Raw genomic sequence first — 26,441 nt, 5'->3', positions numbered from 1 at the left:
TGACAATGAACCAAGATGTTAGACTCAGAACTGAGGCACATAAAATATTTGTCTTATGATTGCAAATCTAACTTTGCATTTTTGATCCAGACAAAATGGTTGTTCCCTTCTGGAAGGATAATGCTGGAGACAACGTTTACTCAGTATAACATTTATTTACAGAGTGAAGAATTACAAGCATATACCTCCCAACTCAACCGCACCACAGTTTCAGTGAGTGAGTGTCCCTTTAAATCTGTGCTCAAGTGATAGGGCAATTAATGTCCACAACTTGTATATTAATTGCGTTTAATTGTTTTCAATTAACAATGGGTCATCCATGGTCCCTTCATCCATGTAAAAGAGCAATTTACTTGTACTTATTTCAACTTAGTATACTGTATTGGCTGCTTAGAGTATGGTCTCCTCTACATTGGGGAGACCAAAAACAGGCTGGTGATTGCTTTGCGGAACACCTCCATTCAGTCAGTAAGCATGACCCTGAGCTTCTTATCACTTGTCATTTCAATTCTCCATCTCACTCTGACCTTTCTGTCCTTGATCTGCTACAGTGTTCCAACGAAGCTCAACACAAGCTTGATGAACAGTACATCATCTTTCGACTCGACACTCTTACAGCCTGAACTCAACATTGATCATAACGTCTGCCTCGATTTTGTGTGTGTGTTTCTTTTGCTTTGTTTGTTTCCTCTCGTCTCTTTCTTTATTCCTTTACCTTGCATTCTGATGGCTGTTACCCAGCCATTCACACCTCATCTAGAGGCGTCTTTTGTTTCTTTACTTATCATGAAATCTTTCGTCAATTAATCTCTCCTGTCCTCCACCCTATCACAGACTTTTCCTTCTGTTTTCCGTCCCCCTCCCGCCTTTCACCTGCTCAAAACCTACGACATTCCCAACTTTCCTCGGTTCTGATGTAAGGCTCACAAGCCTAAAACAAAACAGCTGCTTTCTCCACCGGTACGGCCTGACCAGTTGAGTATTTCCAGCATTTTCTATTTATGTAACACTGTTTCAACCTGAGCTTCAAGCTAAGGGGAGGGTTGGGTATTAGATTTTTTTTGGCTACTCTTTGGATAACTATTGGCAGCACAAGTTAATTGGAGGTCAATTTATAGAAAAGGCTCTGGTATTAAAGCTGGACCATGTGAAGGAATTCCCAGGACATTGGTTTCCAATTTTTTGGAAAAGCATGATGCACTTTAAACTTTATCATTGGAATTCTTCACATAAAACGCAACAAGGTGAGACATAATGAGTTTTAGTGTCTGTAATTTAATTTTGATTGTGTTCTCCATTAACAGGAAGGACATCAGGAAATCTGATAAAGGGATTGAGATAGTGACACTTAGAAAACAATTTAGTGATACGTGAAATTAACAATTAAATGATAGCCATGAAAAATATTAATGGATCTATTGAGAATCGAGACTAGAAAAACTGTACAATAGAATTCTACTGTAACAACCAAACCAAACATCACAGCTCTATTGAATACGTGGAATGGTTTTACACAAGAAATTTTACTGCTGGGACCACTGGTGCCTGACTGACAACAATTCTAATAATCATTTTCACTAACTCAATACTAAATCATTTGTCTTTCACCATTATGTTTCACAGTGGAAATAAACCTGTGAAATTAAAACAATTTCACAGTGTATGAATCATTGGAGCTGCATTTAGGGAGATGGACAATACAAAATGTCAAAATCATCAATTTGTAAGGGTAAAGTTGTGTGTTCTGCCCAAGCTTAATGTGGTAAAATGTATTGTTAACTTTTAGTGACAGTTTCTGAAACAAATTACCCATCAAGGAAAGGTATTAGTATTGCATTTTGTGCTTATTCCTCTTTGAAGACGTGCTGTCCTTGATACTTTATGTAGACTATGAACATTACTATTCCTGTAACAATACAGGCACTACCACATACAAGATAAGCAATCCCCAAGAACGCGTTCCTTCCACCCATCCAGGATATGGTGCTGAAAGTTATTCGTTTCTGTCCATTGAAACTCAACACTGGATAATCTGAACAGAGAGTTAAGGAGGAACAGAGCCATGGCAACTAGCAATACCAGAGAGTGTGACATTACTTCAAAAATTTATTTAAAAAAAAATTATCTGTGGGAGGTGGGCACCACTGACCCATCCCCAATTGCCCTTGAGAAGATGCCCTACTTGAACCACCATAGCCTGTACGGTGAAGGTACTCCCGGTCATGCAGGGAGTTCTAAGATTTTGACCCAGCAAAAAATGAAGGAACGGCTAAACACATCCAAGTCAGAATGGTGTGTGGCTCCGAGGGGAACTTGAAGCTGATGGAGAAGAAACCTTTCAAAGTTAACTATTTTGATATATATTTACTCTTAAAACATGAGAGATGCTGATGGGCAATAAATGCAGACCTATCTCCAGTTTCCTACGTGGCTAAGATTTTTCAAAGAGCATTACAAGTCAACCATGTTGCGTGAGAGTGGAGTCACTTATAAACTGGACAACAGACTCCCATCACTTCATTTTTCTTTTAAAAAATACACAACAAATCGGCAGCTTTAATAGTCACAGTTTTCTCGTGCCAGTCTACAAATTGAAATCAATTTCACAGTTTGCCATCATGGGATTTGAACTCATGATTCTAGGTTCTTTCCAGCGCCATTCCCCATGGCAAAGATGGTTCCGACATCTTAGGTGAAAATCTGGTGCCACAAATATGCAAACAAAAAAGCACTGAAAGACTGTCAGGCCCATCAATTCATTCCCTATCCAACAGATGATAAAACTTCCTTCCCCAACTACCAGGAATACTTAGTTCCTTAGGGGGAAAGAACAAAACACAAATGGACTATTTCAGAAAAAAACCTTTGGGAAATGTCTCCTGAGCATCATAAAACAGGGGCATGGACAGGCAGGAAAACCTAATCTCATGTCTTCACAATCCTATTCTTGGATTGGAAGCCGCAGCCTGTTCTTCATCAATGGATTTACAATTTTGTAACACATGTCACAGGAAAACCGCTACCGCCGCCGTCCCACTTCTTGTTGAGAAATGCCTTTCTTCAGCTCACTGGTTCAATCTGAGAGACAAACACTGCTCGGTGACACATTCAATCCTCAAGATTTGATGGCTTTTTATTCCTTACTGAGTAACTTTAACAGAGCACCAAGGCACGCAAGGCAGCACAGCACCAAGACTGAACAGGAGGATAGAATACTGAAAAGAATGGTCAGCTGGCACCAAACTTGGTTACTAGAGTTTGCAGATTGTTGGAGGAAGACAAGACTTACTGAAATAAGTCCTCTCTTCCTGCAGGGGGTGGGGGTGGGGGTGGTGGTGGTGGTGGTGGGGGTGGGGGTGATGGTGATGGTGGTGGTGGTAATATCACTGCTCTAGTGAGCCAGAGGCCCAGGCTATATGCTCTGGGCTTCAAATCTCACCACTCTCAATGGTGACTATGACAACTGCCATGGATTGGTGTTAAAAACACATCTGGTTCACTAGTGCTCGGACTTCCGAAATCTGACATCCTTACCTGACCTGGCTTACATGTGACTCCAGATCCACAGCAATGTGGTTGACGCCGAAATGGCCTAGCAATTCACTTAGTTCAAGGGCAATTAGGGATGCACAACAAATGCTGGCCCTTGTGAGCAACACCCACATCCCATGAAAGAATGAAAAAAATACTGGACAAGAATGAGTGGGAGATTGAGTCTTGATTTCAAGGAAACAGAGAGAAGGAAGGAAATTGTGTTTTTTTTTGGGAGCCCAGGAATTTATTAGGGCAGAGCTGCAGCACTAGCTGTTCTTCTTCTGAGGAGTGGATGCTGCAGTGACCTACACTGCTTCATTTGGGAGTGTGGAAGGTACCAACAAAATCTCAATAGCTGAATAATTACATTACATAGATTTCACAGCATAGAAACAGACCATTTGGCCCAATTAGTCTACACTGGTACTTCTTTCTCCCTTATGTCCATAACTAGCTTCCCCTTAAAAGGGATCTATACCATTCATCTCAACTACTCCTTGCTGTACTGAGTTCTACATGTTCATTGCTCTTTGAATAAAGATCTTTCTCCTGAATTACTTAGATGGTAGTCACTAAAAAATCCAATATTTCTGATCAGTGGTTTTGAATTCCCCCACACATAGAAACAATGAATTATCTGCCCCTAGGCATCTTTAATGAGATAGTTATTCATCAGGGTTTTAAAGTTTAATAAAATGTGTACCTGGACTGGACAGCAATATATTTCCACTTTTTAAATGGAAATTAAAAAAATTAGGGCCAACCCTGTTCCTGTTATTGGAAATCAGGTTCTATTTTCCTCAGGATGAACTTTAAAGATTTAAAAAGTACAGTATAAAAATAATCAGGGAAGCACATTGTGCTGACAATATCAACTGTTGGTAAAATCCGACTATCACATCAACTCTTTTCAATTAAAAATTTACAGTCAAAGGGACACTTCCTTACTTGGATAGTATGAACAGGCTGTCACACTGGCTAAGTGTGGAGCCAATAATACACCACCATGACGCAGTGTAACCAGATCATTAAAAAAACTCGTCTTGAACATGACCCAGTTTATTGTTGTTTTTTAAAAAATATTTGGTCATGCTAGCCCTCCCCATGTTACCAGCTGAAAAATTCAAGGATACTGTAACTTATTTCCACGGAATAATTTCCTGGCTGCATCCCATCATCAATACGACGATAAAGTTTGCGAAATGTTGGCAAGGCCGCGGTCCTCATCCAAACAATGAAGTCCTCATTGATAAAGCCATTGTTTTCTGGGTTGGTGGCCAGCTCGTAGGCAGGCCTGGGCCAGTTGTTAGGCTTTACAGTTCCTGTAATTAAGCGTGTAGGGTTTGAGGTGCAAAAAGACACTTATTTAAAAAGCAGACAAAACAATTATCATCCAACATTTGCAAAATGACATCAGTTATTAGCGATTAAGTGGTTTTCCCCTCTGACCAGTCTAGTCCTATTACTGTGCAACAATGCCATTGTCACAATTTTACAGGACAAATAATCTAACAGTTGTATTCTATTATGACTTTAATGAGAACTTTACTCAATGATTTCAAAAACAGAGCTTAAGCCCCAGTGGGAAAGAGAGAAAAGATATAGTACCTTTCATGACCGTCGAACATCTCAAAGCGCTTTACAGCCAATGAAGAAATTGAAGTGTAGTCACATTTGTAACGTAGGAAACAATGAGCCAACTGGTTATGTAGTGAGGTATTGTAACCATACAGTGAGCAATCAGCTGTAGACTCACCTTTCCTCCACAGGGACCAACACTGTCCTGATCTGTGTACACAAGCTTTTGCTCCATTATACATGGGATAAACTAAAATCAAAGCTTAAAAATCCTTCTGGTTGGACATGAGCACTCTCCCTTTCTTTGGTTAAGCTGGGCTCCAGTTGGTTGAACTGGATTTTCAGCATCAGGACGTTGGAGAGAGTCTTTTAGCCCCCGGTTGGGGCAGGAACGGAGGTTGGTGGGCACAGAATTTCAGTTCATTGGCCTGCATTCCTTCCCATCACCACCCCCCCGCCAACATCGCCCCCGCCCCACCCCACCCCCACATAAAGCCCATTTGATGGATAGAAACATTTAGTGAAAAGAAGTTAATTTACCCTGAAATGTCTGTTCCAATGTTCCATTGTCTGACTTAGGGTTATTGAACTTGACATTGTAGTCACTCCACCAAGAAATTCCTTTGCCATTTAGAGACACCTTGGAGACACCACTGCTATTTATCTTATATACCACAAAGGAATCTGAAAGAAAGAAATACATTGACAGGTTTATTTTCCAACTTAGCAAAGCAGAGTTTACACTTGTCACTGAGTAATAGGGAGCAAAGAGAGAGGCAGTGGGGCAATGTGTTGATCACGGGGGTTTGCTGGGAATATTGAACAGAAGCAGTCTTCAGAAATGCTTTCATGACTTTGCCACATCTTGGAAAATTCTTCAAGTTGTTTTGATTGATGGCCTTGTCTGGACCATGATCCCTCTTCCCTCTGCTTCATCACTGGAGACACAACTGGCAGCCTAGACTCTGGGATTCTCTTCCCAAACACCTTTCCGTTGCTATCGCTCTCCTCCTCCACCTTCAAACGCCTCCTTAGAAGCTGCCGCTGGGCTGTGCTCTCCCTCTCCTCCCACCCTACACCTGCATCCTGCTCTATAAATTTGCTGCCTCTTGTAAAACACCAACAGGGCATCTGTTATGCTGCCAAAAAAAAATAATTCAATCTGAAATTACTCAAACAAGGTTTGGTCAATGTCCACTCTAGTATATAGCATGAAAAAGAGGAGAGATTTGGACATAGGATATCTCTCATCAGAAACAGTGAGGCAGAATCCATAATAGCTTTAAAAAGGGGAGTGAATAAATATTTGGTTTAAAAGAAAAAGCACTTAAAGAAGGACAGGGCAATAGGACTAAGTGGGTAGCTACTTCTGAGAGCTAGCATGGCGCTGTGGGTCGAATGGCCTCCCCTGTGAAGCAAAATTCTATGATTCTAATTTTGAAATGCTTCTTCTGCTGAATGCTTCACAGAAGTACAGAGGCACAAAATGACACAGAATCTTCCCAATGACACGTACATAAAAAATGGTGTGGTTGAAAACATTGACTGCATTAGGTGCAACACTTGTCAGCATATAGTATATGTTAATCTCAATTGAATTGTACAGGGGTTCACAATGTGCAGGAACTCACCATTAAACAAGCTGTCTGCAATGGCTCCACAGGGAGCGATAGGCCTGCCTTGACTATCCAAACGAAATGGAAAACAGTATTCAGAAGGTACCTGTGAAAATGGCGAGCAGGCAATGAAATAATATTGACAAAGCCAATTTGGCGGATTTGCATTGCCCCAATGCAAGATTTACTAATACGTGGGCTGCTTTCATTTCTGTTTTTTAGTGCACTTATGTGAGGCTAACCCCTTTAGATGGGCAACAGGACAAGGCTTCTAACTTCTGCTCCTGGGGCTCATGAACTGTCAGTTAGGGGGTGCCTTGAGAGCTCGTTATTTCTGTATTATAGTGTGCTGTCAATGACAGGTGTAATATGCCCTCTGCTGATGGATGTTAAAGTGGTTTATCGGAGTTGGGAGTTGCATTGACTGCTTTCCCTACCCTGGTTGAGTGGCAGATGGTAAAAGAACTCCACATGTGCACAAACGCACAGAATATAAGTTTATGCCGTCTCCGACCCAGCCACCATTTTCTTCACCTTGCTCTTGACAGTCAGAAAACCAGAAACAAATAGAATGGCAATGTAGGTGGAAAACATGAGCTTTAAAGATAGACGGAATGCATTGCTGTTGTGCCAGCTGCAGTTATAAGTGCACAGCAGGTTGGTTCACACCAATACCAGAGCGACTAAGCTGCTTTTCAGGGTTCAGTATGGAAATGGCCATGCAGTGCTGGTACCTGGCACAGTCTCTTAAAAAGATTTGTGACTAGTGAATGTTATGGGTTTTATACCAGACAGCTGTGACAGGAGCCTGGATAATGGATTTTTTTAAAAAAAAGTTGTGATTCAAATGCTGGTTTACTCCTTCGCCATGTTGTCAGGTTTTAAGGATCCTGAGAAATTCTCCTTTCTGGGAATTTCTCCTGGAACAAAGCTAACTCTTTAGAGCAACAATGGCTCAGATTTTGTGGCTATAATGATGGCGAAACTGCCATTGCTGTAGTGAAACTGACAGCAGCAGCTGGTGTTTACGCATGTGCAGTTAAATGTGAAAATTCAGAAGTTGCTGTGAATGATTACCCACTCCTCTGCATGGTACGCTCTTGAAGTTCAATGGAAATCAATGAATTGATATAACTACTATTTTTTTAATCCTAAGGAAGAGGACCAAGAGTAGGCCATTTGGCCCCTCAAGCCTGCTCCTAATTTTCTATGCTAGTATCCCCACTGTAAAAGCATTTGAAAATGTTACACTTTGTTGAATGCGATGTAACTGGGTTTTCAAGTGGCATACTAAGTCATAATCACTGTTGAATAACCTCTTTGGCCCTGAAAAATTAATTTTATATTTGTGGAATATCAAATTTTTTCATTCCATGCTAAAAATTCTGTACATTTTTAATATTTATATTTTTTGTTAAAATGAATTTGGTATTTCAGCTTCGACCTTAATCCTATGTGCATGTACCAATCTTTGTTTTCTGTAAAATTATAAAAAGTAAATGATAAAACTTGCTTATTACTTCCTGGTTTGCTGTCTGAGAGCTCTTCAGTGTGATTGGTTGCATGGCCTGCTTGATGACATCACTATTACTGAACACCAAAACTAGCTCTTTGTGGGCTGATTTTCTCGAGGTCACCGATGAGCGTTGTCACTTCACCACTGACTGCAAAACTCCACAAGGGAGCACGTATAACAGGTCCGTACAACCCTCCATACCAGAGGCAGATGCAGACCCTCTGCTTTACATTTTGCAGTAAGGTTCTGGTCCAGGCTGCTGCAGATATGACACCAGAAACAACGTACAAATTTACCCCAGTTATGGATCTTCTGCTGTCTCGGTTGGGAGGAAACTACCCCAGTTATGGAACTTCAAGCAGAAGGTGTTGAGTTTGCAGATACTACTCATACTGACTTTTGGGAAGGGAGTAGAAATTTATTCAGGATACCACTCTGGATTAGTTGCTGGGATGGACACGCATGTGAATATCAGGGGATCTCCGGCGTCCCACAGTTTCCCAGGCTGTGGATACTCCGGGCAGAATTTTGCCGTCGGTGAGCAGGGGGCGGGGCCCGCTTGCCGACGCGGGATGATGTCAGGCGAAACCCCCGATGTCCTCCCGGCCCATTTAAATTTTCAGGAAGACGGGGCCGCAGCGAAATCAGCTGCGGGCCCACTGACCTGTCAATGGCCAATTGAGGCCATTGACAGGATCAATTATACAATTAAAGGACCTGCCCGTCCAACCTTGAGGTTGGCGGGTAGGCCAGGAGCCCCAGCGGTAAATAGATAAAACATGAAACCTCATCCAGCAGCGGGATGAGGTTTCATGTAGGGTTTTAAAAAGTTTAATAAAGTTATTATGTAAATTATGGACATGTCATGTGACATTGTCACATGAGAGGAACATGTTAGGGAATTTTTTTTTTCTATTGTTCATATTTTTCACAGTGTAAGCGATCTCCCTGTGGCTGCACTTAGCCTCAGGGAGATGTGCACTCTTTCGTGTGCACGTGTGAAAGAGCACACTCTCGCTTTTGGGGAATCCCCCCGCCCGCACAGGAAGCGCAAGGCACTTCCCGTTGAATGTCACGCTGGGCGGGACGTAAAATGGCGGTGGGGCCCGCTTCTCCGGCAGGGATCGGCTCCCTGCCCGCTGGAGATTGGGTCGGGCCAGCCTGCCTGACAGGCAGAAAATTCTACCCCCAGTCTAGGCTTATACGTATAATAGCTGCTGATACTGCCTGCACATGAGACAGAACCTTTAGACGAAAAGGGGTGGAAATTAGAAGGTTTTTTAAAAAAGTATCTTTGGGCAATAGACTCCTGACTTTGCAGTACGCTACATATGACACATGATGTGTGCCTGGGTCGAAAAGGTCTAAAAATGGAAGTGGTGGAAGCCTGAGCAAGTGCCTAGAATGATCCTCTTGGAGTCATTATGGTTAGAAATATGAATTGTACAGAAGCAAAAACGATATAATCATACAGCACTGAAAGGAGGCTATTCAGCCAATCGTGCTTGTGCTGGCTTTTTGCAAGAGCTATCCAATTAATCCAACTTCCCTGCACTTCCCTCATAGCCCATTTCCCTTTTGGATGTTCCTATTGAATCTGCTTCCACCACCCTTTCAGGCCGTGCACTCCAGATCATCATAACTCATTACGTTAAAATCAAGGGGAAGAAGAGAAATTTTTTTTTCCAGATTATTAAGTTCCAATGCCAATTGTCATTAGGCATTTGGTACTCAATGTTCCAAGCAAGACCAAAACTTTGCACAAGTTAGGTGCAGGATTATTTGATTATTTGGAATAAAACAAAACACACTGGAAGCAGACAGCATCTGTCTGTCAGGATCTGTTATGAGAAAAGACAGGTTTAAAACTTCATCAGTTCTAATGAAGGCCACATACCTGAGACATTATAAACAGTCTTTACTCTTTATCGATGCTGACTGATCTGCCATGCTTTTCCAGTATTTGAATATTTTTGCTTCTTTAAAAAATTATGTTTTCGCATGACTTGGGTCTGGCTTTGAGTTCAAAGGGCTGTGCTCACCTTTGATGAGTAGAATGCAAGGCAAGTATAGAAAAATACTGAAAGCATTTAGAATCAGTACAACCACTTATCAGGTTCTATTTTAACTTTTACCTTTAAATAGTCCAAATCCCCATTCAGCTGATCATCATCTCGGGAGACTCCATACTTCCTATGATTCTGATAGAAGTTCGATAATTTATAGTACATGAAAACAGGGCCCTAAACAGAAACACAACGTGGTCCATTTGTTAGATTCAATGACAACTCTTACACAAACCTTCCCTAGTTGGAACACAGGACTCAGGAGCAGGGATAGGCCATTCAGCCCCACGAGCCAGTTCTGCCATTTGATAAGATCGTGGCTGATCTGGGTGTGGTCACAACTCCACTTTCCTGTCTGCCCTCCATAGCCCTAGACTCCCTTGTCTATCAAAAATCTATCTATCTATCTATCTATCTATCTAACCCAGCTTTGAATATATTCAATGAGCCAGCTTCCACTGCTTTCTGGGGAAGAGAATTCAACATACTAACAACCCTCAGAAATTGCTCTCATTTCCGTTTTAAAAGGGAGACTTCTTATTCTTAAACTGCACCCCCTGGTTCTAGTCTCCCTCACAAGTGGAAACATCATCCCGGTATCTACTCTATCATATCCCTTCAGGGATTTATATGTTTCAGTAAGATTACCTCTCATTCTTCTAAACCCCAATGGGCATAGGGCCAACCTCTTCAACTTTTCCTCACAAGATAAGCCTTTCACCCCAGGAATGGCTCAAGTGAACCTTCTCTGACGCGTTAGATGACTTCCTGATGTTAATGGATGCTACAGCCTCACCGATTAGGAGTGCTGACCCAAATCACAGGTCGAGTATCAACACATGTTAGTTTGAAGAAGTTTGCCATTTGGTAGTGTGCCCAGGTACTCCCTCACCAGATGCTCCATCTATAAAATAGGCTTTCAAAATGGAGTTATTGGATCTAGTAGGCCCATGAGGGACAACCTGATCATCAACAATGTCCATCTCAGGCTGTACATATTATATACTGTGTACAGTGTAAAGAATTATGTATGTGAACTTACCATGTATATATAATTTCCGTCACTGTGTACATTTATCTCACAACATTTTTCTTTGTCTGAATTACATTTTCTTTTGGAAGTTGAGATGGGGGTCCTCATTAGTATGCCAATATTTCTAAGAGTCCTGGATACAGAAGCCCTGGAAAACCCTGGCCTTAAATTTCCTAAATTACAACTTCTCAGCCCCCAGTTTAAGTTCATCTGCATAGGTTCTCCAATTCAGACTGGCAAATTATGAACACTTTCATTTTGTGAGCTCTTTCCCCAATAGGAAATGCGTTGAGACATCCCAAACTCATTTCATTCAGCAACCTTGTAACCATCAGAAGGAGAGGAGGCTTTCTCCAGTGACGAGAGCTGGACTGAAATCCAGGATTCCTGAATGGACTTGACTCAGATCAACAGATTAAAAGAAGTATTGATGTTTTTTGATAACTTCAGGTTTTTTTTAAACATAATAACTCACACTTAAATGCATCATCGAAGAGCAAAGGGGAATATGATGCAAAATTCCCCAATTCATGTGGTACAAGGGAGATGAATTATGCTATTTGTTAAAAATGAGGTAATTAGATAATTTACCTTTTCACCTTCTCAATTTTCTCCTCTCCTCTGGGCGATGTCCCATGCTAGGCCAAGGCTGCAACAAACTCTGATACCTCACCCAGGAGATGGTTCCTCATTAGTGAAACTCAGCAGAGCATCATAGAACAGTACAGCAGAGAGGGAGGCCAGTCGGCCCATTGAGTCTGCAGCAGCTCTTTCGAACAGCAATCCAGTTAGGCCCTCTTGCCTGCTTTTTCCTGATAACGTTGCAAAATTTCTTCCCTCAAGTATTTATTCCCTTTTGTGGGCATCGCTGGCAAGGCCAGCATTTCTTGCCCATCCCCAATTGCCCTTGAACCGAGTGGCTTGCTTGGCCATTTCAGAGGGCAGTTGAGTCAACCACATTGCTGTGGGTCTGCAGTCACATGTAGGCCAGACCAGATAAGGACGGCAGACCAGGTGGGTTTTTACAACAAGGAAAATACGATAGTTTCATAGTCACCACTACCGAGACTAGCTTTATATTCCAGATTTTATTAATGGAATTCAAATTCCACCAGCTGCCATACTGAGATTTGAACCCATGTCCCCAGGTCATTAACCTGGGTCTCTGGATTACTAGTGACGTTATCACTACACCGCCATCTGCCCTAAAATATCTTTGGACTGTTTGATTTGGTGGTTGAGAAATGAGCGGGAACATTGCGATTGAGCCAAATTCTATCCTTATCCAATGTCTAAAATGTGTGCATCTTCCAGCTTGAAACCCAAAGCATAGAACCTAAATGTATCACCTCTAATGCCCATTCAGGTCAGATCAGCTAACCCAGGGTCAAGGCGTTAATTGTATTAATGAAGGGAAAGGATAAACAGGTGGAGGGCATTCATTATTTAAGCACATATAAAGGGATAAATCGGGGGGGAGGGCCTCCTTGTAAGCCTGCTCCTGGGCACGGCCAATTAATAATTCCAGACAGTGGGTGGTTAAGGCGGGTCATCCGACCCGACCATCTGCCCCCTCCACTGCGGCTATGTTTGCGGTCGGGTGGCCCTGAAGAAGGAGCATGTGGTGTCCATCGGTACGCATGGCGCTTTCTGCGACCAGTGGGAGTCGTGTGGGCTGGGGTGCATCTTCACCACGGGAATGATATTTTGATTTGATTTTGTAAGTTTCCTTTTGAAATTTTGATTTTTTGTTAGTGCCCCACCAGGGGCTGTCACCCCCTCTCGTTAGTTTATTGGTTTTATTTGACAGAGATTATAAAAGGGACATTTCCCCTTTAAGGGGCTGTCAATTAGTTGACAATTTGTTAATTAGTTTATTTTTATTGGTGCTCAAAAGAGTATAAAGAGACACTTACTGACACTGGGGTTTGTAGGATGAGGAACAGTACACTTAGTGAATAAATCTAAACTGAGTAAAGATTGACTTCTGGTCTCCTCCTTCACCAAATGGTTGTTAGAAGTTTAACACAAGGGTCCATCTTGAAATTCCTCTTGGTTTGGAGTAGCTCCCAAATGGACGTATTACAATTACCAGGTCACTACTGGGCATAACACTAAGGATCTGTACTTCCTAGTTGCAATGATGGGTTGAATTTGATAATATACACTTGTTTCATATGGTTCCCATTTTATTCCTTTTGAAAATACTTTGAATTTAGAGATACCTCCAAAACAAAAAAGGGTGCAACGTTTAAACTTGAACCAAGTATGGAACTATTTGTTGGCCAGAACTCCAAGTGTCCTTACCGGTAACACCTTGTCCACCTTGAAATGTATTGTGCACTTGCAGTTCGTGGTATTGTTCCTGGTGCAATGGTGGCATGAACTGTTGGGGCTGTTGCCCGTATAGTCAAGCTGGAAAAAAAAAAGCTCTCATGTAAAACGTTTCGACAATATGCAAACAATCCATGTGACCCTGACCATTTATTGAAAGCTGAATCAGATTTGCTCACAAAGAATTAAGGGCATGTAGTAAATTTTTGACACTTGGTTTCCTGCATCGAGAGACCAGCTTTAGTTTAGTCTTCCATTCTGGATATGAAGGAGTTTCCTTCCTCTTTCATGTGTGTGCAAGTCCTCATGTGAGCTATCATATTTGTGGTCTCTCTAACTTGAGACATTTATAAGAAATTATCTTCTGGTCCCTTTTGTGCTCTAAGTGACAAGGATTTTAGCACTGTTACCTCCAACACTTTTCCATTTTGAACATCCAGTAACTACACTGAAGACCTCCAGTCTAGGTACAACTTGTATTTGCATAGTGATTTAATGTCAAAGATCATGCAAAGGCACTCAACATATTGACAGTTTAACTCAAGCACTGAGACGGGGGCGGGGGGGGGATTTTTCCCAGCTAGTTTCCTAGTTATTGACCTTTTAGCTAAAAGTAATAGGTGCATTCCATCCATTCTATCTAAGCCCATGCACATCAATTAAATCTCCCCTCAGCCTCCTCTGTTCCAAAGAATCAGCCAATCCAATCTTTCTTCATAACTAAAATTCTTCAGTCCTGCCATCATCCTCACAAATCTTCTCTGTATCCTTTATAGTGTGGTCACATCCTTCCTGCAATACGGTGACCATAATTGTATATAATACTCTTGCTGTGACCTAACTAGTGTTTCATACAGTTCTCGCACAACCTCCCCACTCTTATATAGTATGCCTCAGCTAATAAAAAGGAACTATCCTGTATGCCTTCTTAGCCACCTCATCGACTATCCTGCTACCTTCCCTGGGTATGTACTCCAAGGTCCCTCTGTTCTTCTACATTTCTCAAAATCCTAACATTTATTGTCTACTCCCTTGTTCATATTCCCCAAATGCATTACCTCATACTTCCCAGGATTGAATGCTATTTGTTATTTTTTTTTGCTGACCTGACCAATCAATTGAGATCTTCCTGCAGTCTACAGCTGTCCTCCTCACTATCAACCAAACGACAAGTTTTTGTATCATCTGTAAAGTTTTTAAATCATGCCCCTCTACATTTAAGTCTAAATTGTTAATATACCAAGAAAAGCAATATAGATCCCTAGGTCTCTTTGGACCTTCACTGTTTCTAGCTTTTCACCATTTAAAAGGATAGGCAAAAGCCAGTTCATCCATTTTGGACCTATGTTGAAATCAACTTGTCACAGTTTTGCCCATTCACTCATTCTATCAATATCTGTAATTTTACGCTTCCATCTACATTGCTTACAATGCCGTCAACCTTTGTGTCACTGACAAATTTGAACAAGTAACTTTCTATGCCATCATTTAAGTCAGTAACAAATATGATGAATTGTTGAAGCCCTAACACGGATCCTTAGGGGACACGGTAGTTACATCCTGCCAATAATAGTTATTGCCCATCATCCTTACTCTGTATCCAGACACATAGCTAAGTTCCTAACCAGGCCAATAATTTGCCTTCAATTCCATGGGCTTCAACTTTAGCTTATAGTCTTTTGCCTTCTCAAAGTCCAACTAAATAACATCCATAGAGATTCTCAGTCCACTACTTTAGTCAACTCTTCAAACAAATTCAATCAGCTTTGTCAGGAATGACCTGTCTTTTACAAATCCATGCTGGTTCTCTCTGGTTAGCTGAAAAATTTCCAGGTGTTCAGTCAGCCAGTCCTTAATTATAGAGTCTAGTAATTTCCTGAAAACAAATGTTAGGCTATCTGGTCTATAGTTCTCTGGGTTCCTCATAACACCATTTTTAAATACGGTAGTGACATATGCTACTATCCAATCTAGAGTAAAGTTCCTGAATCAAAATAACTTTGGAAGATTATAGTTTGGGCATCTGCAATGTTCTCACCTACTTCCTTTAAAATCCCGGGATGGAAACCATCTGGCCCTGGGGACTTGTCTCCCTGAAGTGATTGGACAGCACTTGTGAGTGTGCTAAGAATTACACTAACAACCAACGTAAGATCATCAGTCGAGTTCACAATGCGGCTCACTTACTAGAAACTACATGTATGCATATGCAAGGACCTGTCCACTGCAGGCAAACAGGAACATATCCAGACATTGGAGAGGGAGGGGGAGGATCCAGTTGTTGTGGTCCACGTCGGGACAAATAACGTGGGTAAGACTAGGAAAGAGGACCTGTTTGGGGATTATCAGGAACTAGGAACTAAATTAAAGAACAGGTCCTCAAGGGTTATAATCTCCGGATTACTACCCGAGCCACGTGCAAATTGGCCTAGGGACGCGAGAATAAGGGAAGTAAACACGTGGCTAAAGGAGTGGTGTGGGAAAGAGGAGTTCCATTTCGTGGGGCACTGGCATCAGTATTGGAACAGGAGGGATCTGTACCGTTGGGACGGTCTCCACCTGAACTGATCTGGGACCAATGTTCTAGCGAAAAGGGTAAATAGGGTGTCAACAGGACTTTAAACTAGAAAGTGGGGGGGAGGGAAGGGTAAAACTCAAAGAAGTATGGCTAATGGGAAACAAAGCAGCAGGTTAGCATGTTGGGGGGTGGATTCAACTTCATGGAAAATTATGAAAAAACTGAAAAGAAAGGAGAGCCCAGGAGAGGCTATCAAAGTCTCCAGAACACAAAATAGGACAGAGTGTTTGAAAAGGGCTAGGAATCTAACTTCAAGCACATCAGATAAAGGGACGACAATGAGAAAGGGGACGGGAAATACAGGACTGAAGGTGTTGTATCTGAATGCACGCAGTATACGAAATAAGGTAAATGAGCTTGTGGCGCAGATTGAAATTGGCAGGTATGATGTGGTGGGCATCACGGAGACATGACTGCAAGGGGATCAGGACTGGGAGCTAAATATCCAAGGATCTACATCCTATCGAAAAGATAGGCAGGTTGGCAGAGGGGGTGGGGTTGCTTTGTTAGTAAGAAATGAAATTAAATTGATAGCAAGACGTAGGGTCAGATGATGTAGAATCTGTGTGGGTAGAGTTGAGGAACCGCAAAGGTAAAAACACCATAATAGAAGTTATGTACAGGCCTCCGAACAGTAGTCAGGATGTGGGGCACAAGATACACCAGGAGATAGAAAAGGCATGTAAGAAAGGCAAGGCTACAGTGATCATGGGGGATTTCAATATGCAGGTAGACAGGGAAAATCAGGTTGGTAGTGGGTCCCAAGAAAAGGAATTTGTGGAATGTCTACAAGATGGCTTTTTGGAGCAGCTTGTGGTGGAGCCCACTAGGGAACAGGCAATTCTAGATTTAGTGATGTGTAATGAGACAGATTTGATAAGGGAGCTTAAGGTGAAGGAACCCTTAGGAGGAATTGACCATAATATGATAGAATTTACCCTGCAATTTGAGAGGAAAAAGCTGGAATCAGATGTAACGGTATTACAGTTGAATAAAGGCAACTACAGAGGCATGAGGGAGGAGCTGGCCAGAATTGACTGGGAGATGAGCCTAGCAGGAAAGACAGTGGAACAGCAATGGCAGGAGTTTCTGGGAGTAATTTGGGAGATACAGCAAAAATTCATCCCTAGGAAGAAGAAGCATACTAAAGGGAGGATGAGGCAACCATGGCTGACAAGGGAAGTCAGGGACAGCATAAAAGCTAAAGAGAAAGCATACAATGCGACGAAGAACAGTGGGAAATCAGGGGATTAGGAAGCCTACAAAGACCAACAGAGGACAACTAAAAAAGAAATAAGGAGGGAGAAGATTAAATATGAAGGTAAACTAGCCAGTAATATAAAAGAAGATTGCAAGAGTTTTTTTAGATATATAAAGGGTAAGAGAGAGGCAAAAATGGACATTGGGCTGCTGGAAAATGATGCTGGAGAAGTAGTAGTGAGGAATAAAGAAATGATGGAGGAACTGAATAGGTACTTTGCGTCAGTCTTCATGGTGGAAGACACGAGTAACATCCCCAAAGTTCAAGAGAGTCAGGGGGCAGAGGTGAGTATGGTGGCCATTACTAAGGAGAAGGTGTTAGGAAAACTGAAAGGTCTGAAGGTGGATAAATCACCTGGACCAGATGGATTACACCCCAGAGTTCTGAAGGAGATAGCTGAAGAGATAGTGGAGGCGTTAGTGGTGATCTTTCAGGAATCACTGGAGTCAGGGAGGGTCCTAGAGGACGGAAAATCGCTAATGTAACCCCCCTGTTTAAGAAGGGAGTGAGGCAAAAGATGGGAAATTACAGGCCGATTAGCCTGACCTCGGTCGTTTGGTAAGATTTTAGAGTCCATTATTAAGGATGAGATTTCAGAATACTTGGAAGTGCATGGTAAAATAGGGCAAAGTCAGCATGGTTTCATCAAGGGGAGGTCATGCCTGACAAATCTGTTAGAATTCTTTGAGGAAGTAACGAGTAGGTTAGACAAAGGAGAGCCAATGGATGTTATCTACTTGGACTTCCAGAAGGCCTTTGACAAGGTGCCGCACAGGAGGCTGCTCAGTAAGATAAGAGCCCATGGTGTTAGAGGCAAGGTACTAGCATGGATAGAAGATTGGCTGTCTGGCAGGAGGCAGAGAGTGGGGATACGGGGGTCCTTCTCAGGATGGCGGCCAGTGACTAGTGGAATTCCGCAGGGGTCAGTGTTGGGACCACAACTTATTACTTTATACATTAATGATCTAGATGAAGGAACTGAGGGCATCCTGGCTAAGTTCGCAGATGATACAAAGATAAGTGGAGGGACAGGTAGTATTGAGGAGGCAGGGAGGCTGCAGAAGGATTTGGACAGGTTAGGAGAATGGGCAAAGAAGTGGCAGATGGAATACAACGTGGGGAAGTGTGAGGTCATGCACTCTGGTAGGAAGAATAGAGGCATAGACTATTTTCTAAATGGGGAGAGAATTCAGAAATCTGGAGTGCAAAGGGACTTGGGAGTCCTAGTCCAGGATTCTCTTAAGGTTAACTTGCAGGTTGAGTCGGTAGTTAGGAAGGCAAATGCAATGTTGGCATTTATTTCGAGAGGACTAGAATGTAAAAGCAGGGATGTGCTGCTGAGGCTTTATAAGGCTCTGGTCAGACCACATTTTGCATACTGTGAGCAATTTTGGGCCCCGTATCTCAGGAAGGATGTTCTGGCCCTGGAGAGGGTCCAAAGGAGGTTCAGGAGAATGATCCCAGGAATGAAAGGCTTAACATATGAGGAACATTTGAGGACTCTGGGTCTATCCTCGATGGAGTTTAGAAGGATGAGGGGAGATCTGATTGAAACTTACAGAATACTGAAAGGCCTGGATAGAGTGGACGTGGAGAAGATGTTTCCATTAGTAGGAGAGACTAGGACCCGAGGGCACAGCCTCAGAGTAAAGGGAAGACCTTTTAGAACAGAGATGAGGAGAAACTTCTTTAGCCAGAGAGTGGTGAATCTATGGAATTCATTGCCACAGAAGGCTGTGGAGGCCTGGTCATTGAGTGTATTTAAGGCTGAGATAGTTAGGTTCTTGATTGGTAAGGGGATCAAAGGTTACGGGGAGAAGGCGGGAGAATGGGGTTGAGAAACTTATCAGCCATGATTGAATGGCGGAGCAGACTCGATGGGCTGAATGGCCTAATTTCTGCTCCTATGTCTTATGGTCTTATTGCACCTTTTTTGAATTAAACAAAAAGCACAGGAAAAATAATTCCCTGGTATTTTCTCCACTGCAACGTCTTGACCGATCAGCACTCTTTACTCATGCAATATAAATTGTTGTTCCCTTTGAAATTTGGCATTCTTGCATCTGTCCTGGTGAGTGCAAAGTGAAAAGCTTTGACCTTATGTCTCTTTTTTTTCAAGCAATACTCAAGGTTTGGCCTACCAAGCGACCCTGTCATTTTTTTTTCCATGACTTACATTAATTTTGGTGAGTCACTGTGCCTGATTCAATATTAGTTTCCTTTGTACTTCCAGCATGCTCACTTCTTCCTTAACTATAAATACTGGTGCAAAAGAAATTATGCAGCATGTCTGCCATTTCAATGACAATATCACTTATCAATTTCAAGGGGGTTCACATTGCTCCTGACAACTCACTTTACCCCAATATAATTGTATTTTTTGTGTTGATTTTGATATGCCCACACAGCCAGCTCAGCTTTCTGTTTCCGTTTCCCTCTAATAAAGGAGAAGCAAAAGCGACATGAGAAAAACATTTTCACGCACCGAGTGGTTAAGGTCTGGGATGCACTGCCTGAGAGTGAGGTGGAGGCAGGTTCAATTGAAGCATTCAAAAGGGAATTAAACAGTTATCTGAAAAGGAAGAATGAGCAGGGATACAGGGAGAAGGTGGGAGAGTGGCACTAGATGAAGTGCTCATTTGAAGAGCTGGTGCAGGCACAATGGGCTGAATGGCCTCCTTCTGCACTGTAACAATTCTGTGATTCTACCCCTTGCAAGTTTCTTTTCACACTCTTATGTAGCTCATACCATCTTTGTCACCCTCTGCTGTTCTTTGTATCCTTCCCATTTGCTACAATTTGCATTTCTTTTTGCATTTTTGTTTACCTTTTCTTTTAATTTTATCTTGTCTAATATCTCTTTAGTAATGGCTTTTTTTGGCAAGTAGATTTCTTGCCTGAGGGATATATACTGGTTCTGTATCACATTAAATGCTTTTTTTGAACACTACCAATTGACCTTCTGTCCATTTACCTATAAAGTATTTTCCCAGTTTACTGTGAAGAGTCCTTGTCTCATTGCACTGAAGTTAGCCTTACCCAAATCTAGAATCTTAGGCTCTGTTTTGCATTCCTCCCTTCTAGCCACAACATGAACCGAGACAACTTGCTTTAATGTCACACCAAATAGTAAAATGCCTCAAGATACTTCTCGGGAGCATAATGAGTTTAAAACTGACAACGTGCCAAAGAAAGAGATATCAGACAATTGACTAAAAGCTTTGCCAAAGAGGTAGATGCTAAGGAGTATCTTGAAGGAGAAAGAGGTGGAGAGTTTTGAGGAAAGAAGGCGAAGGACATGGTGGGGGGCACAAGAGGCCTGAAATGAAAGAGCACAGAGTTCCAGGAGGGATGTGGACTGGAGGAGATTGCAGAGACAGGGGTTGGGATTTTTCTGGCCCCTTCAGGGCATGACTGCCACTGGAGATTTGGCCGCTCACTGATTTCCGGTGGGACCGGACGTTCCCGACCAGCTGTACCCGCCGCTGGAAAATCCCGCCCAGGGACTGGAGATACCTGAACACAAGAATGATATATTTTTTTGGATAAGTCAAGACATTGGTGGACCAGGAGCCAATGTACGTCAGTGCAAACTGGGATGATAAGTGATTGGGACTTGGTGGAGGTCAGAATTTGGGCAGCAGAGTTTTTGATAAGCTCAGGTTTATGGAGGTTCGAAGACAATAAATTTTGACAGGCTATTAATTCATGGTGTGCACCGCAACAGAGCTCAATTTTTTTCTCCATCCATATAGCAATGGATAACAATCTGGAGCGGGAACCATAACTTATTTCTTTGTCTCCCAGCCCACAATCCAGAGAAACGTGAGGACTACTGCAACACTCCAGCTACCACCTTGGCTGGGACTAATGAATTCAATACAGACCAATGACCAAACTAGAGATCTTTCTGCTCTCTATGATTCACTAAGTAATGTGTTACATAGTGTTCGCCCAGAGTATCACGGGAAAAGCCAGCCCGATTATCTTCACAGGGAAGATTAAAGTCAGATCAGAGTTAAGATATCCAGTGAAGAGAAATAAGTTATGAAGTAGAAATCCTGTGCGGATTATAAAGTTAGGATTGCCCCACCAGCAAGGGGAGTAACAAGTTGTATTATTACTGCACATTACAAAAAACTCGTCAAGCAAGAAAGTCACCAGTCCAGAATCAAACCAACGCATCTCAGTATATTTTGCAAGCTCACAATAAAGTAGAGAAATGTTGATGTTGTGTACACAGTACATGAGTTTGGATGTCCATGTTCCAGCTACAAACTAAATATACATAGGTTTGCTTATGCTGGCTGCTCCCCTGTGGCATTACTCACTGGAAGTGAATTATGGTTGCAAAGCCTCACTATGAACCTGGGTTTTCAATTAAGGTCACTGATCAGGTACTCCTTGTGGATAAATGATTCAAACGAATCCAGTGGCCAAGTACAAGGCTAATTCTTGGCTTTTTAAAAATTTTTTTTCCGAATCATAGCTTTATTTGTTGTGTAGATACACTGGTAGTTTGTGCAGTGCTAGAGAAAGCCATTCTGGAACGTTTGGGCTTCAGGATGGTCCCTTCGCGGAACCCATTCCTGAATTGGCGATTCACCACCTTCAGGTGCCTCATACGGCCTGCACCAGTTGTATTTCTCCTTTTGACTTTAGCACTCCAATTATAATTCCTCTTTCTCTTGGCAGGGTAGGCACATTTACCGCAGGTCGATTTCTGCAGGTGAAATGCTTTAGCCCCACGTCGCCGGCAAAGAGCGTGGGCCTTGTTCCGCCTCTTACCAAATGACGATGTTCCCTTCATCAATTTCACTGCGCACTCGAGTTGTTGGAACTTCGCTCCAAATTGTTAATGACATACACATGGAGACTTTTTGAAAAAGAAAATTGATCAGTTGCGATCAGCTGCCATTTTATACGAAAGATGAAACCTGAAGTGCAATGGAGCTCAAAATCATTTATATATGTATATATATTGGAAATTTGTTTCCCAAGTAAAACATCAATAATTATACTCTGAAAGGAATTCTGCTCACTGCTGGGAAGAGCAGAAGGAATTGGAGGGTGTATAGGTTGTCAGGGCTTTAAAGGCAGTACCTCAAATTAATAAGCATCTCACTAGATTATTGGAATTCTAGGTTTTAATCAAAACAGGTATAAAATATGACAGTGTTGGAAATGTCTAATTTCCTAATTCATATGTTTTAGAAATATAACTTTTTAGTTTGGGGATTGGAAATTTCAAATGTAGATAACGTTTCTCAATCAGGTTTTTCACTTAAATTTATTTCCATTTTATACATTGTTTTATCCCCAGCTTTTAGCTTTTTCGATCTTTTTTGTCCCACCTCCGTCCCCTCCCTCCCCTCATTAGGGCCGTCTGTCACTTTCCAGAGTGCTTACCCTGGTCTGGCCATTCACATTTTGCTTTCCTCTTAATGTCACCATTAGCACCTCCTTTAGCCAGAACCACCACTATTAACAGCCCTTTGATCTTTTGTTTATGACATCTTTCACAATCTCTCCTTTGCCTCCACCTACCGCTGGCCTTCTATGCAGCTTCACCTGTTCTGCCCCCCCCTTAAACAGTGTATATTTCAGCAAATTTCTACTTCCCTTCAGCTCTGAAGAAGAGTCATACAGACTGGAAATGTTAACTCTGTTTTTCTCTCCACAGACGTTGTCAGACCTGCTGAGTTTTTCCAGCATTTTTCGTTTTTGTTTCAGATTTCCAGCATCGGCAGTATTTTGCCTTTATCTTAGTGCTTTGCTTTAACTTTTTTAAAAAAATAGACAGTAAAGTTGGTTTTTGTTTAAAGTGTGAAACCTTGTGGTGTCGTTCTTTCAGTTAATCACTGGGTGTTCAATTTTCTCTTTACATGTTAATGTGTCTCTGATGGAAATTGTAATAAAATCCATCAATGATAACCCATATAAAACCTGAAAAATAAGACCAACGCTCTGCATAGCATTGGGGTCCATACTAGAAGAAAAAATATTGAGGCTTCCCACTCCCCATCTGCCAAAAACTAAGCTCAGGTGACCAAGTAAGAAAGTAGGAGTTAAAAATTGCTGGAACAACATGTTCGGTATAGTACATAAGTTGATGCAACAATGACTTTGGTAACTAGTTGGACAACTTGTTAGAAAGGAAATAGAGAGTCACGTAGGCATTTCACCAATGTTTTGAATAAGGGAGATACTGGGAGAGGAGGGGTAGGTGACAATACGGCCACCCATTGCACTCACCTCGAACTCGATGATATTGTTGGAGGTAAAGTACAATCCGAGGCCGATCGCAATAAATATCAAGCCCAGCAGGAAGAAGGCGGGAAGGACATAGCCCGCGGATAGGAAGGGTTGCCAAGCCGGCAGTCTCTGCTGGGTGAAAGCGGTGTTGTCAGGCTTGTTCTTCGAAGCGGCCCCGTCTTCCTCTCGGGACGAACCCGGCATCTCCGGCGCTGTTTCCCAGCCAGTTCCTAGTGGGAGAAAGAAACTGACAAAAAAAAATTAAACTCGGACATCGTCCTGTTTGGTTCCTATTTTTTTAAAAAAAAAATAAAAGGGCTGGAGAGAGGGAAGTTAAGGCTAACGCACCGAGTTAGTAGAAGGAGGAAGCAAAGTGTCGTCCCGAATGTTCTTTGATCCCGAGTCCTTAACTCCTACCTGCTAATAGATAGCGCTCCACCTAGTTTCTGGGGTTTGGAAAGAGCGTCACATGGTTATTTATCAAACCGGTTCCACAACCCGGTCACCAAAGATGACCACAGCTACTGACTATCTTTCACATTCACAATCAGCATGGTCATGTTTTTATATGCTGGAAATCCAACTTTTAAATGCAATTATTCTCGATATTTACAACTAACTGGCCTGAAATCAGCGGCAATTTGTATTCGCTGATGTAATTTTGATACGTCAGTAATAACCCCCCCCCAACATTTTAATTTTAGAAATTTGTTTTAAGTCCCAAGATCACGAAATCCCGCAAAGTTTTTTTTATATAAACCCCCCCAATGTGTTATAGGTCATACTTAAAGCCAATGAATTTTTGGAAAATTCAATAAAGCCATTGCTAAAATAGGGCATGAACATTGGAAATCCCAGCCCTGGTCAACAGGTCTAGTACCTGAAGGGATAATTTCCAATTGCTGTGTTATCTGGATACTTAGCTGGTGACATTCTTATGTTTATACTGCGGGCGAGACTAGAACGAGGAGCCATAAATCAAAAATAGTCATTAATAAATCCAATAGGGAATTCAGGAAAAAATTCTCTACCTAGAGAAATGTATGGCAAGGTAAGGCAAATATCAGGGGTACATTTAAAGGGAAGCCGGAAAAGCACATGAGGGTGAAAAGAATAACAACAACTTATATTTATATATAACGTTTAGCATAATAAAGCATCCTAAGGCGTATCATAGAAGCGAAATTTGGCATTGAGCCACATAATGCGTTATAGGATTATAGGCCAGAAACTTGATCAGAGGTAGGTATTAAGGAGCATTTGAAAGAAAGAATAGAAGGTTTTGCTCAGTCTGAAAATGTGTGTCAAATACAAACACATGTACACATGATGGTTGAGTTGCTCTGTTTCCATTTGCAGATGAAACTACAACTAAAGGCAATAAATATGAGATAGTCACTGCTCAATCCAATAGGGAATTTAGAAGCAACTTTACACAGAGAATGGTTGGAATGTGGAAGTTGCTACCGCAGGGAGTCGTTGAGGTGAATAACACAGATGCATTTAAGGGGAAGCTGAAAACCATAGAAACATTGATTTATGGCACAGAAGGAGGCCATTTGGCCCTTTGTGTCCATGCCAACCAAAAAACAGTGATCCAGCCTAATATAAAAACAAATAACTGCAGATGCTGGAGACCTGAAGTAAGAATGGTAAGTGCTGGAAAAACTCAACAGTTCTGGCAGCATCTGTGGAGAGAGAAACAGAGTTAATGTTTCAAATCTCATCTGCCACTTCCTCAGTTCTTGAGATGAAATGTCTTATTGGACTCAACAGTTAATTCTGTTAATAAATGGGCCGAATGGACTGTTGGTGCTGTAACTATTTTTAAATTACATTTCACTAAAATTAAAAAAAAATTCAATTAAATGCACAGCAGAGAACCAGTACCATGAGCTAATGCAATGATGGAAACTTTGTCTTGGTTAAGAAGATGCACTCACCTGGAGACATGTATTGTCCCTAGAACAATCTCCACGGATCTCCCACATCGCCACAGATGCTGCCAGACGGGTTGAGATTTTCCGATACTTTCTGTTTGTATTTGTATCCAGCCTAATCCCGCCTTCCAGCTCTTAGTCTGGAGCCCTGAAGGTTGCAGCACCTCAAGTGCAAATCCAAGAGTTAAAAAAAAATATGATCCAGGTTTCTGTCTCTACCACCTTGCAGGCAGTGTTTCAGATCCCCAGCATCCACTGGATGAAAAAAATCTCCTCAGTTTGCAATATTCCTTTCACCAATTATTTTAAATCTATGCTCCATCGTTATTGACCTTCCTAGTTATTGGAATTGGGTCCTTTCTCTCTCTTCTCTTTTTTGGCTATTCCCATGTTACATTGGATCACCACTACCCTAGTTGATCACCCTTCTCAATTTACATTAACCACCATTTTTGGATTTGGGGGCTGGTTTTGCTGTCAAATGCCCTTCCTGTTGCCAACTCTCGCTATTTATCCAGGCTGTGGACTGGCACCAATATATACTGGTTTGCATCAGTGTCTGGTTTTTGGAAATAGGTCTTTCCTTTCTTTATGAAACAATTTGCAACTACTGCATTATCAATCTAAATGTATTCATTGAATTTATTCAAGGCAAGGGGAGGCAATGCCATAGTGGTATTGTTGCTGCACTAGTAATCCAGAGACCCAGGGTAATGCTCTGGTGTTTGAA

The 26,441-nt window shown here is 41.9% G+C and overlaps 2 protein-coding genes across 2 annotated transcripts; both read right to left on the bottom strand.

Moving 5' to 3' along the window:
- Window positions 1-135: 135 nt before the first annotated feature.
- Window positions 136-25,808, bottom strand: tmem30b (transmembrane protein 30B). Its single transcript, XM_078567322.1, has 8 exons — window positions 25,715-25,808; window positions 23,772-24,001; window positions 13,651-13,758; window positions 10,380-10,487; window positions 6,744-6,834; window positions 5,653-5,796; window positions 4,668-4,856; window positions 136-2,032 (listed from the first exon to the last, which is right to left on the bottom strand). The coding sequence occupies exons 1-8, from the start codon at window positions 25,722-25,724 to the stop codon at window positions 1,845-1,847; spliced, it is 1,068 nt and encodes a 355-aa protein (XP_078423448.1). The 5' UTR covers window positions 25,725-25,808; the 3' UTR covers window positions 136-1,844.
- On the bottom strand, window positions 22,000-22,326 carry LOC144695479 (large ribosomal subunit protein eL37-like). Its single transcript, XM_078566357.1, has one exon. It carries the CDS (start codon window positions 22,324-22,326, stop codon window positions 22,000-22,002), a length of 327 nt encoding a protein of 108 aa, XP_078422483.1.
- Window positions 25,809-26,441: the final 633 nt, after the last annotated feature.

The sequence above is a fragment of the Cetorhinus maximus genome, chromosome 21 (genome assembly GCF_964194155.1).
Source record: "Cetorhinus maximus chromosome 21, sCetMax3.hap1.1, whole genome shotgun sequence".
Classification (NCBI taxonomy): Eukaryota; Metazoa; Chordata; class Chondrichthyes; order Lamniformes; family Cetorhinidae; genus Cetorhinus; species Cetorhinus maximus.
The sequence above is the reverse complement of the archived record's forward strand: the minus strand, read 5'-3'. Positions and strand labels throughout refer to the sequence as shown.

Bases quoted from the DNA above. Each gene is read 5' to 3' on its own strand.
- LOC144695479 (XM_078566357.1), bottom strand. From the start codon at position 22,326: ATGAAGGGAACATCGTCATTTGGTAAGAGGCGGAACAAGGCCCACGCT.
- tmem30b (XM_078567322.1), bottom strand. The intron at 13,759-23,771 runs GTGAGTGCAATG...TTTTTTTTCCAG, and splicing joins ACAATATCATCGAGTTCGAG to CTTGACTATACGGGCAACAG. The intron at 2,033-4,667 runs GTATCCTTGAAT...CTCTCTGTTCAG, and splicing joins TTCCGTGGAAATAAGTTACA to ATTATCCAGTGTTGAGTTTC.